The sequence below is a fragment of the Ictalurus furcatus genome, chromosome 5 (assembly GCF_023375685.1).
Source record: "Ictalurus furcatus strain D&B chromosome 5, Billie_1.0, whole genome shotgun sequence".
In the NCBI taxonomy this organism is placed as follows: Eukaryota; Metazoa; Chordata; class Actinopteri; order Siluriformes; family Ictaluridae; genus Ictalurus; species Ictalurus furcatus.
This window is the reverse complement of record NC_071259.1, coordinates 16,549,482-16,562,432: the sequence shown is the minus strand read 5'-3', so window position 1 is coordinate 16,562,432 and position 12,951 is coordinate 16,549,482. Positions and strand designations below refer to the sequence as shown.

Below are 12,951 nucleotides of genomic sequence, written 5' to 3'. Positions count from 1 at the left end.
AGCAATGACAGCAATTCACACAATTCAAAAAAACCTCACTGTGGAAATATGACCACAGTGTACATACCATCTCTAGTTCATGTTGCACGTCATCCCTACCTTTCTCACACATTATTTAACTTTAACGGCATTCTTTGTCTCATAATAATATGTATCAACTAGCCCTCCAGAAATGTATCCTACAGTTGTATATGTCTTTAAATAAAAAAACACCTTTCTTATATTGACCCTCTCTAGAATTGTTGTAATTCTAGAGAGTGAAATATAATTCAATCAAATAATACATATAAATGGCCCATATGGTACATATAAAACATTCTGTTGCCAAGATATTGATATAATGTTTGTTCTCAGCTGATAAATACCATTTCAGAATGTGTGGCAGTGGAGTACTAAGGGCTGTATCATACCTGTGGTTGTTCTGGATTATATTACTCAGCCAAGGAATCTGCCTTTCCACTGAGCAGGCCATGCACTATATCTTAGCTGCAAAAGAAGGCTATAGAGATTTGAGTGTGTCCTTCCTTATTTTGAAAGTTTGCTATTTGTGAGTTTATTATGAAAATGATATTGTGAAATATACATGCCGTGTGGCTTTGTTTATACACAAGTACATAAAGCATTTCACGGCTGCTTGGAATACAGGTTCTCATCAGCACTGTGCAGCACAGAATTAATTCCTGTAAAGTATTCTAGATTCAGACTAAAGTTGCTCAGACTTTTTAAGTAGAGAAGCACGGGAAACCCAGCATGTTGAGGGTGATGTGTTTAGAATCATGTCTACACATGGAGTCTGCTTAATTTGATAATGTTTAGTCAACTCATATTTCTAGTTCTGATCTCCATTTACCCAGACCACTTAATAAATTATCTGCTATCAAACCAACAGCCAGCCAGATCTGTCTGAGTATTGTCTATTTGTGTGGTGGACTGATGTAGAGATTTAGCTGTGTTACCATCACATGATTGTAGTGCTCCATTGTTCCACCTTGATCTGTTGGTTTTGATCTGCTACCAGATCTTCTATAATGTATATTGTGCTTCAAATAATTTGTAAGTTTACGTGTAAAATGATATTATGAAAGCATTAAACCCATATCTGGCTGTTCTTTAAAGGAATATTTAACCATTGAACTGTTCCAAACCACAGCTCAGACAGTTCACTGTAATGTCAGGATGAACGTTTAATGAAAGAATGCGTGCACTTAGTATGATTTTCATACTGACTGCCAAACTCTTGTTATGGGAGATGTGTGACTGGCAAAAATGACAGCTATTTATTGTTGTGGTTTAAATAACTTGTATTTGATCATTGTTTCACTATTGTCTTACATTATAGTTTGAATCACATGATGCACCCACTCACTATAAACGAATGGTGCTACACGGTTGCATATAATTCAACTTTAGATCATAAAGACCTTACTTTTACTTTATGATAACTGTAGTATTGCCAAAGAAAACAGTGATCCAATATTTGTGTATGTTTCTCTTTTCACAGAAATGTGTGACGGTGTGTGAGCGCTTGCCATGGGACAGAAGAAAATCTGGCTTCTCTGTGTCACATTTGCTTCCTTCCTCTATCTTACAAGTAAGTACTGTGAATTTGTAATTTAATATTGTCTTCTATGTTCTAATGTAATGTTCTCTATGCTATTGTACTCTATTGTTCTTTTCCCTACTTTGTTATAATGTGCTGTACTCTATAGGCCTGGCATGGTAATTACGTTATCGACTTATCGTACGATATATGGACATGACCTCGATCATTTTTGCTGACCTCGATAATGCCCACTGTGTTTACATGCTTGTTTGTTTACATAAGAATGAATATCAGCATGTCATGTTTGGCAAGTAGAGACGGATGCAAATGCAGTTTAAGCGTTTTATTTGAGAGGCAGGCAGACCAATCCAAATCATGAATCAAAATCAGTAAACAGAGCACAGGCAAGGTGATCAACAAACAGCAAAAACAAGGATAATCCAAAATACACGAAAAAGAAAACAAAACCAGATCTACACACGCTACATGCTGATGGCTTCTGCACACAGCACTCGACGGCAAGTTTTTTAGCCATTCGCACTGCTTCTGGCCTCTCGTCTGCTCTAGGGCTGTCAAATTAAAATCCAAATTTCAAATACTTGTCAAATTTAAGATAAAAATGCGCATTCAAATGCAAAAACTGCTTTTGAATTTAAGATGTGTAGCAATCACTACACAAGCACAATATTTTATTAAACACAGTTTTATTTAGAACATACTGTTGGAAAAATGACACGCAAGATACATTAACAAGTATTTTGAAGAAGAAAAATCCAGAAAGAATAGGTTTAGTGTTTCAAATAATCTAGCCATAGTCAATAATTTCAGGAACTGAGCTGCTTAAGATGCATGAGCTGAAGCTGAACAGAGAATAAACAGCAGTAAACTGAAACACTTTACTAGCAGGTTAATTAACTCACCCAAACGTATCCATACACATATGAGATTAATCAGACATATGCACAAGATAAATCTAACATGACCACTTCCTTTTTTACAAAATGACACGAATGCACAATTGAACTTGAAGGCGCTAGGTAGAACGGGTAAGTCACGTTATGAATACACTCTTTCCGTAACAATGCACTAGAACATGGATAATGACTAACTAAAGCATAAAGAATTCACAATATTGTATTACAGTAGTGTACTCATTGTAATGCTCTTATTTCAGGAGATCAGGTTTTCACAACAAGGGCAGTTTTCACATGTTTTTGTTGATACGTGTTTAAGTTAATATATAAAATGTGTGAATGTTTGGTTTAATTTTTGCATTTTCTCATCAACTAAAATGCCATCGACTAACACTTGATGCCATATTAGTCAGAGTAAAATTGACTAAAATTAATAAAAATGACAACAAAATATTGACTAAATTTAAAGGATATGTTTGTCAGAAGACAAAAACTATGCCATTATATTATCGTTATATCGGTGGCAAAAAATTGTCTTAAAATGACAATAATATCGTTTATCGCAATTATTTCTGGGACAATATTTCATCCAATCAAATTAGTTATTGTAACAGGCCCAGTACTCTATACATCTTTTTGTTTTGTTTTGCTAATGTTACTCAAGCACTTCCTACTGCTCTACTATAGTGCATTACCTGTCACTATGCATTACTTTTCTCTACTCCCAAATATTCTATTTCACAGTATTACCCACTTATCTTGGTTTACATTCCTTATCTCATCTTTGTCCCCTATTCTCTTTCACCACTTACAGTGGGGAATTTTTTTTATTAACATTTTCAATTAAATAATCCATAATATAATAAAAAAATTAAATAACAGAAGGTTTTAGAAGTTTGAAATATTGAAAAAAAGAAAATAAACGTTCAATATCTTGAATATTTAATATTCAAGATTCTGCTTTATTTCTAGCTCCCTGTTTAAATGTACATGTATGTGATCTTTATACAAAAGATCACATTTTCCTTATGCCTGATCTCTTCTACTGAAACATGCGTTCAGACGACACTCCGAAGGATTTGATCTAAAATGGATCATAAGGTTTTGCACAAACTTTTGAAGTCCACGGCAGCTCGAGTGCACACTAGCATTAAAGCAAAAAGGGGACATACCAAATACTAAGAAACTCTTAAATTCATGTAAATATTTCAGCAATTCTACTTTTTACTCAGGTTGTTGTCATCAATAATATAATTTGTAATAAAAATTGTCATATTAAATTAGAAAAGAATTTTTACGAGTAGTCTAAGACTTTTAGAGCCCACTGTAGTTTCTCCTACCTTTTCTTTCCTCACATCATTATTTATTCCTCCATGCCCTTTGTCTGGATGCTAATTCTATTTTTCCTTGTTTGCCCTCCTTGATTGCCACCCTCTCCTATTTTTCATTTCAAATCATATTTGGATATCAGAATTTAACACTTAACAGGAGTGTCTGTAATCGTAATAAACCAGGGAAGGCTGTGGTCTGTGGATTCAGCTGAACCAATTTAACATAAATATTCTATGCGGGATCAGCCAGCATTGTACCAAACCATAATGGGGGAGGAACATGAGACAGAGCAAGAATGTGTTTAGGGCCCAAATCTGGCCACAAAAAATATATTATGCAAATCTGAATTTTGATCAGTCTGGGGTTTAGGCTCTCCCCTTTAGTCAATGCAGGGCTCATTGTCTGTGCCAGGGGGAGCGGTATGCTGATAGGTCACAGGCCATGTGTTTACAGCAGTCTGAGGAGGGGGTGTGTGGTGGGCCATACTGATCTCTCGCTTTAACAGAGAGCATCATCTTTGAGAGATTAGTTCTAATCTCAGTTCTAGACAAAGTGAAGGACCTCTGGCAACAGGGGAAAGATGACAAGGTTAACAGCTGGCTGAAATAAGATTGCAATTTGTCAACATGAAGCATGGCGGTCTACAAACCTCCCCTGTGAAGGCCTGGTTGATAAGACTTTCAGCATCTTAATGCCTCTTACTGTGGATCTGAGGGGAGAAGTGTGTAGCTTGTTCTCAGGTTTGTATGGATGTTTGAACATGCAGGCTGAGGTTGTGTGTGTGTGTCTGTGTTTGTCTTATCACAGATCCCTCATTAAGTGCTGAAACGGTGGTGAAAGGAAGAGTAGGGGGGACTGTAGAACTGGGCTGCACCCTCACCTCTTCATCAGATGGGGTCATGACTCCCAATCTATTCCCTCTGCACGTGGTTGAGTGGGTGCGTCTGGGCTACAACGTCCCCATTCTTATAAAATTTGGAGACTACACGCCACGTGTGCACCCAAATTATAAAGGTGAGTTATTACTTCATTTATGCCCCACCTTTTAGATGCTCATATCTAAAGAAGTCATTAAAGTAAGTAAAGTTGCAATTCAATATGTATAGCACAAAGGTGTTTAGTTTATTTATATTATAAGATGGATTATGGCAGGGTTGAAATCAACAGTAGAAGCGTGCTGAAAAGAGATCCCCTTATCTCTTGTGTAGAGCATGATAGTGCTTGTTTAGTGAAAGATGTGTAGACACTATAAAGGTTCCAAGGTAACTCAGGATAAGAACACCTTTTACATTAGCTTTGAAGGCCATTTGGATGCTTTCATTTAGGGATTTTTTCCCCAAGACAACTACTTTAATGAAAAGACAACTTGTTTTCTTGATGATAGTGTGTGCATGGGTGTGTGTGTTTATGTGTATGTTCGTGGGTGTATGTGTATAAGGATTTGATCATGGAAATAATATCATCAAATAGGTGATCCAGCCCAACTGCCCTGTAATTACACTGAGTGTGTCTGTGTGTGGGAGAGATGGCACTAGAAGGGAAGGGGAGGAGGGAAAAGCTTTTCTGGATGCAGTACAGGAGGGTTACGATATGTGCAGCCTGTGGGGGAGGTGGGTCTTCAGAGGGCTCTGGATTAAGCAGCATGGGGTTAGCAGTTTGGGGGGGATATATTGGGCCACTGCTGTCTGGGTTATTATTTTGATCCTGTATGTCTGACCCACTAAGAGAAGGATTTCTTTTTGCTGCAAACATGAAATTATGAAGCACAGGACATAATACACTTCTTAATCCAGAAATGATAATCAGGCATTGTCTCATGAAGAACAAAAGACAAACATCTGTCATTAACTCCCAGAGGCTTCCCTCCCTTTGGCTCCCTGACAATAACCCTCACCACTTCTTCTACTTAAGCAAACTCCTATCCTAAGCCTTGGTTCATCTTGGTTAATGCTGTTTACTTTGATGGGCTTTTATTTCATCTGGGCAGGTTTTGATCAGAGAGAAAATGATAATTTCCTTGTTTCCCCAGTGGGCCATGGCACAGATGGGGCTCTGCCTGGCCTGCACCCGTGCTCTGTGCTATCACTCATACAACCCCTTTAGGGAGAGCAACTGATGTAACGTCAATTCAGATCTGTCAGCAACACTTAAATAATGAGCAAGGAAATGAGGCACAATATGGTTATCATGCAAGTGTCCAAATATCAATACTACTTCTGAATTGAATTAGGAAGGTGCAGTGAAATAGGAAGTGGGCACTACAGGAAGAAGAGTAAAGACAGTCGTGTTTTAAGATTTCTCATTTTGGATATATTTGACGCAATGTCATAAATTCCCCTCTGTGAGAAGGCAATGCCATAATTCTGTTTTTCCAGTTAAGAGATCAAAAATTTGCAATATTGCCTAAATGCAATATTACCCTGATAATACAATAAGTTAAGCAGTTATTGTTATATGCTAAGTTTATATCACATGCCTACAGTTATCAATGATTTTCAACCACAGACAGTTTTAATAATAAACCTGGTTCAGATTCAGGGCCAAAAGTTATTAAATTATTTCAGTATTTGCCATTTCTGCTTGACAAAACGTGAGCCAAATAAAAAAAAATATCCCGTGGGCTACCTGATAAGCTCTCAGGTGAGTCTCGGACTAGCATAAGGGCTAATTGCATTGCACTAGTCAGAAACCAGGTGCCTTGGCTACTGATCATGTCATGGCACTGCTGTGATGACTAGAGAGACCAGATAAAGAGAGCTATACTACAGGATCCAAAAAGATACAAAAAAGAGATGCAGTGTTTAAAATTTTGTTTCTGTTTTAATACAGGTAAGTGCAAGTTTACTTCATAAGTTTAATACTTAAACACCCTGGTATATAAGTAACAATTCTAGTACTGATAATTGTGCAACTTTGCCTTAATATCATGGCAGTCATTAAGGTTTTTCCAGGGTCAGAAGTAATATATAGAAATCATGTGATTTTCATGGGTGAAAATGTGCATTTCTTTAAGTTGTAGCGCTACCCTGGATGCTTAGCCTATGTTCCACTGTCAGAGTCTGTTATCCTAAGCAAAGGTAGATCAAATATCCCCCAGCACAAAGGAAATGAAGGAGAAGGCCCCCTGTAAGGGGTGGGGAGTGTAATTCTGTCAGGCCAGGTCTCTATCACTTTGTGGTTTTAACCTTTTTCTCTTTTTTTTCTTTTGCACCATTTGTTCCCTTTTTAGTCCCTTGCCTTTTAAAGGCCAGTTAAATGTATTGAGAAGTCAACTTTGTTTCCCCACTAAACCGTTTGTGATTTTCACTGCTTTGTCTTAAGTTGAGCCATGGTACCATTCCTCCAAAGTCTTGAGTGCCTGCCATACCACAGAACATGAAAAGACTGCTCTTGTATAGACCAGGTTATAAATCATTGAAAGAATAGTCCTTCTCAGTCCCACCCACCCCTCACTACCCAGTCATTTGTGGCTAAATTCTTCAATTCCTCAATTTTTTTTACTTAAAAAAACTTTGCACCTTTCATGGACTCTACCATTCTTGCACCTTACTTAAAAAAATTCACAGATTGTTTACCATGTGTTTAATCAACACATAGAAGTGACTGAGACAGACTATTCAGACCTATTATACTGTTCAAACTGGACCAAATAGATTGTTAGCCAGAGGATGAAGTAACTAGACTAGACTGCTATTGTGTTTGAGCTCACTGTGCTTGGTCTTACATCCATGGGGAGGATCTGTACCTGGGAATGCAATCGGAGAGGGAATGGCACAGTTTCTGTGTGTGAAACTACTCATGGGTGACCATGGCAGTCATTAAGGTTTTCCCAGGCTCAGAAGCTTGGCTTTCTGGACATCTTGGCCTCTGTTTAAATACACACTTGATCTGAATTGTCAGTGGTTTAAGAGCAAAATAAGTCCACTTATTAATGTGGTCCAAGTGTGTGGTAAGAAATAGCATATTGCCTAAGGAACTAACTAATATGCATGAGGAACTGACTATTTTCACTGCCTTGAAATCTAGACTGAAACTTGGGCACTAAACTTGGCAATCATTTACTACCTTGTGAATACTCAAGACATAGAAATATTCTGGAGTCACATGGTCATATCAGATTACTGACTGTTGTTTAGAGACCTTTAAATGGTTTCAAATAAAGCTTGCCGTTTGAGCAATGCAGGTTTGTTTTTGTTTTTTTAATCAATTTAAGTAACACATTTCTCCAAAGTGAGGTCAGTACACTCAAACTATTAAACACAGCTAACTGAAGCACTAATAATTCAATTAAACTCTAACACAAATTTGCAAACTTCATTCACATTATTTCCTAGAAGTGACATGCAAAACACCTAAAACCAAGTATCTATGTTTTGAAAACAATTTTGTAGCCACTTATAAACCCATATTTCTCAAAAGCTAGAGTGAATTTTTGACAGTTTTCACACAATTCACAAAAGTGTGTGTGCCAGTTTCCACAACACTGGAACAAATTTATAAAGTTTATCTTCACACACCTAATTTACTTTTACCATTCCATTATTCAGCACTGATGTAAAAGTGGATTGTAAACATATATCTATGTTTCCTAATAGTGTGTCTTCTACCATATTCTTCTTTTCTATTGCTTCTCTATTGCTGTAGATGGAAAGCATATGAAAGAAACCAATAACTGTCCCTGTGATTTTTGTGGAAGAAAAGCTGGATTTCTTGTAGTTACTTTAGCCAGATAGGTATTACACAAACACTTATATTTAAAATGCATGAAAACTGGCAAACATGATTAAAGAATTGTAAAATGTTACCTCTACTTTTCAAAAAAAAAAAAAAAAACATATAAAATTCAGTAAAACAAATTTATATGTTGAAAAAAAACTTCAGTAGTGCTTTGTAACTGTCTGATAAATATGTTTTATCTTTAATGTACTTGTATGATTATGGCTGAATGCCTTATTTAATCAAAAGATGACCTGAGAAGAAAGCAGTGTTTTAGTTTGCAGTGGACTTGCACTGTTCTGCATAATTAAGTGTTTGATGGTTATGTTCATTGTTTGAAGAACTGTCTTGTAGTCAAGGAAAAAACTGTAAAGGTTAGCCATGTTGATCTATGTCTGTGAGCAGTGTTCTGCTATTAGCCATGTACTTCCTAGCCTTAGCCTGTTTACTGGTGCAGTGAGACAGTGAGAGAGTTCACTGTAATCTATCTCATGACAAAGAGCCATTCATGGGAGGGTTTAACTGATTAGTACCGAGCAGTAGAGGATTGGGGCTTTCTGATTTTGAAGCAAAGCAGAAAGATGAGGGGAGGCGCTAAGGTTTTTTTTGGGGGGGGGCCTAGATGTTTTGTTTCATTCAAATCCAAACATATCCCAAAATGCAACTAGGCCACGACTCCCGTTAAACTCACACAGGGTCGAACAAAGAAAAACGAGGCTCCAAGCCACCTTTACACAATGATCCATCGTTTTCCATAGATTGCTGTGTAGGGACAGGACTCCACCATATAGGGGCTTTATTTTATGTATCAGGAAGACCCCACAGATATAACAAACACATTTACAGTCCACTGCCTGCAGACAAAAATTGGATCAATAAGGATAACAAAACAAAGGGAAACTTAATAGCTTATAGTAGTCTTCACCACTCACAGGTGATACAATGTGTATTTGAGCAGAAATTTATACACAGAGTATATCTAATCATCAAGAAATAATTGTCAGTTATTTATGGAAACAGCTTTTGGTACTTAATTTTGATTAGAAAAAAAATGCATGTATGCCGTAGCATCTTGGGGGTTTATGCTGCCGTCTAAGTAAGGGCCCCTTACATCCGCTAATCTACACCCTTAACTGTGTATTCGTATTAAATTTCATACTGAAATTTCATAATAATGATCGGGGGAGATATCATGTTATATGTGGGTGGAAAAATAAATAGGTGAGTGAAAATGGAATAACAAGGAGAGGAAAGAGAAAATGCAAACAGGTGAAAGAGACAGTAATAAAAAGTATAAAAAGACAGAAATAACAGTGTTAAAAGAAAGATATTGCATGGTATAAGAGCTTAATGGTAAAAAAAAATAAAAAAATTAGTGAATTTATGAGTAGGAAGTAGAGTAATGAAAAGAAAAATATCAAGTAAAAAGGGAATAGAAAATACAGAATGCAAGAAAAGCAATGGAGCAGATAGTTGCTGAGAAGGAAGGCAAAGCCCCATCTCATTGTCTTTGTCTGAGATTCTTGTGCTTTGATTGGTCAGGCCTGGATGACCTGGCCACCATGCCAATAAAACAGTGTGCAGACTGATGGATGTGTCTGGAGAAAAATTGCGGGGACAGAGAGGTCAGACTTCACTGAGTGCACATTGATCTTGGAGGATTTATTGATCCAGAAGTTCCCACTTAAACCTCTTAAGGAATTTCATCACTGTTATTGCAGTTTAGTATTGTAGTTTTATTTTTATGCACTTATTAGCATATGATAAAATTTGTAAATATTCAATGTGGAAATATTGATACGTGCCCATATTTATTTGTTTTGAATTAGCCGAGGATATTTTCTTGATTTGAAATGCTTAACAGACAAATGTGCTCAAAGCAAAAAAAATACCCAAACAACCTTTTGTCAGCTAAGGGCAGATCTTTCTTTCTTTCCTTATTTCTCTCTCTCTCTCCTCTCTCTCTCTCGCACACTCACACATACATTCCCCTATGCACCCTCTTTTTCCTTTCAACCTTATTTGTCATGATCCTTTAGCCAGTTTAAATCAAAACACAGCCTTTTCTATCCCACACGTCATTAAAAAAAAAAAACACAGCCACAAACACTACCCGCCTCATGAGCCTGCCTTTCTCCCAGTCCTTTTGCCCTGTTGTCTTTCTGCAGCAAATGAATTCAAATCCAAACTCCCCACCCCTGGGTCCATCACTATGGTAACCTGAGAATTAAGCAGGGTGGTGAGGAGCCTCACTCTCCGCCCATTGATGGACGGCCACACCACAGCAGGAAAGGGTTAAGTGTCCAATAGGTTTATATTCCCAGTACAGTAGTTGGTGCATGTGTAGCCAGGACTGAGGATATTGCACATTCAATTATCTTGTATGTGTGTATTTACTGTATGCAGATTTATACTCACTTTTGTGTGTAGTGAACCTGAATTAAATTGTTAAATGTATTAAAGAAGCCCCCCTTTCTGTATTTCAGAATGTAATTTCATGTAATGTCGGTAAAGGACTAGAAACTACATTTCCCATCAGCCACGGCACCATGTCACATCACATCACCTGTTTCACGTTTATCTCATCAGCACTAGTGTGCATATATTATTGATGTCACGAGAACCGATACTTCGGTACCAAGTCAGTACCAATATTCTTAAAACGTGACGGTACTTGTTTTTCTGGAGTAGCGTTGGAACCAATTCTAATGGAGGTACCAAGGTTGCAATTCTTCCGGACTTGATGGGGGCAGCAAATACACACAAGTGTTTTAGTCGGCCCACAAGTGGTGAAGAAGAAGAACAACAACTACAAGCACACGGGAAAACTACAGAAGTTTAGCTCCACCGCGACTCATTGAGAGGAAAGGTAGTATGGAATATGGAAATACTTCGCATATGAGGCGCGTGACAACAAACATATAATTGAATCTGTGAAGCCAGTGTGCAAGCGATGCTATCATTCATTTCAAACGCGAGGAAACACCTCAAATTTGACGAAGCACCTGAAAGACAGTCCGTATATTATGTTTGTTTGAGGCAGCTGGCATTGTAGCCGTGAAACCAGCTAACGTTATGCTCCATGTAATGTTTGCAATAGACAGTTATTTGTTAACAACGCTAACACATTGCAGTGTTATAAACCAGGGGTTCTCAAACTTTTCCAGGACAAGGCCCCCCAAATGGCATTAACATTTGACCGAGGCCCCCCTTTTGCAAGATGTCTTTATAAGGAGGCTGCAGCCCCCACTTTGAAACCCACTGTTATAAACTACCTCCTAATGGGCCACCATGCATCGCCATTCAGCCTGTGTCCTGTCAACTAAATGTAGCCTAATGTCACTAATAATTATTCAAATGTTCATGCTTTTAATAAATCCTTTTGGCCTGCCACCATATCAGTGAATTTAAACTAATGCTTGCATTCAGAGTATAAGGTCTGTGTGCGTGTGTGCGCATGTGTGTGTGTGCACGCGCGTTTAGGAGTGCTGCACCTCCACTGTAGCCTCCACTCATTGTCAGACAGTGTTTGATAACTAATTTCCCTCCCTCTCTCACTCTCTCTCTCTCTCTCTCTTTGCCAGTATCAGCCAGAGGAGGATGTACTCCAGGAGAGTTTCTAATGTCATTTTTTAAATTTTATTTTTATACAACACCGTGGTATCACTTTGTTATCGAGTATCGTGCACTTTTGGTGGTATCGGTACCAGCTACTAGATTTTTGGTATCGTGACATCCCTAATATATATAATCACGTTCAGCACTGCACTGTTGTCTTGCGTTGTTTGTTCTGTCTCTATATATATATATATATATATATATATATATATATATATATATATATATATATATATATATATATATATATATACACACACACATATATGTATGTATATATAAACATATATATATATATATATATATATATATATATATATATATATATATATATATATATATATATATATATATATATATAAAATCATATTACACTTGTCCTCGTTTTATGTAAGTCTTGTATGGTGTTTTGTTTGATACTTTCTTAAATGTTAGGGATGCACCGAATGTTCGGCAACCGAAATTATTTGGCTGAAAATAGCAAAAAAAAGAAAAGGCCGAATAAATTTGACCGAACAATGACGTGTTTGACGACGCGCCAGATAGCCTAGCAACCAGAGTGAGATGCGCAAATTTCACGACCTCCACTTCCGGCAACGCGCTCAGAACGATGAGGGGGTGCGCGCATGCACGAGCTATGTGCACGAGCGCATGCTCTTCGGATGTTGACAACTATGACATTGTTTACTGTGGACACGTGCGTTTGTTTTGTTTCTGTTCCGGAGTATTCTGTCACATCGCGAGACATAAGGGAGTAGAGTACGGAAGCAGGTAAAGACGTATTTATTTAAGGGAACATAACATTAACAACGTATCTAACTATACTAT

General features: G+C 37.5%; 1 protein-coding gene across 2 annotated transcripts in view; it reads left to right on the top strand.

Moving 5' to 3' along the window:
* The window catches only part of igsf9b (immunoglobulin superfamily, member 9b), a 54,049-nt gene that overhangs the window by 7,084 nt on the left and 34,014 nt on the right, over positions 1–12,951 (top strand). For both annotated transcript variants that reach the window (XR_008385959.1, XM_053624904.1), the window contains exons 2-3: positions 1,502–1,591; positions 4,597–4,803. Coding sequence is in view for 1 of the 2 variants with exons in the window: in XM_053624904.1 (XP_053480879.1) it covers positions 1,531–1,591; positions 4,597–4,803 (268 nt within the window). In the remaining variant the exon portion in view is untranslated. The remainder of the gene's footprint in view (positions 1–1,501; positions 1,592–4,596; positions 4,804–12,951) is intronic.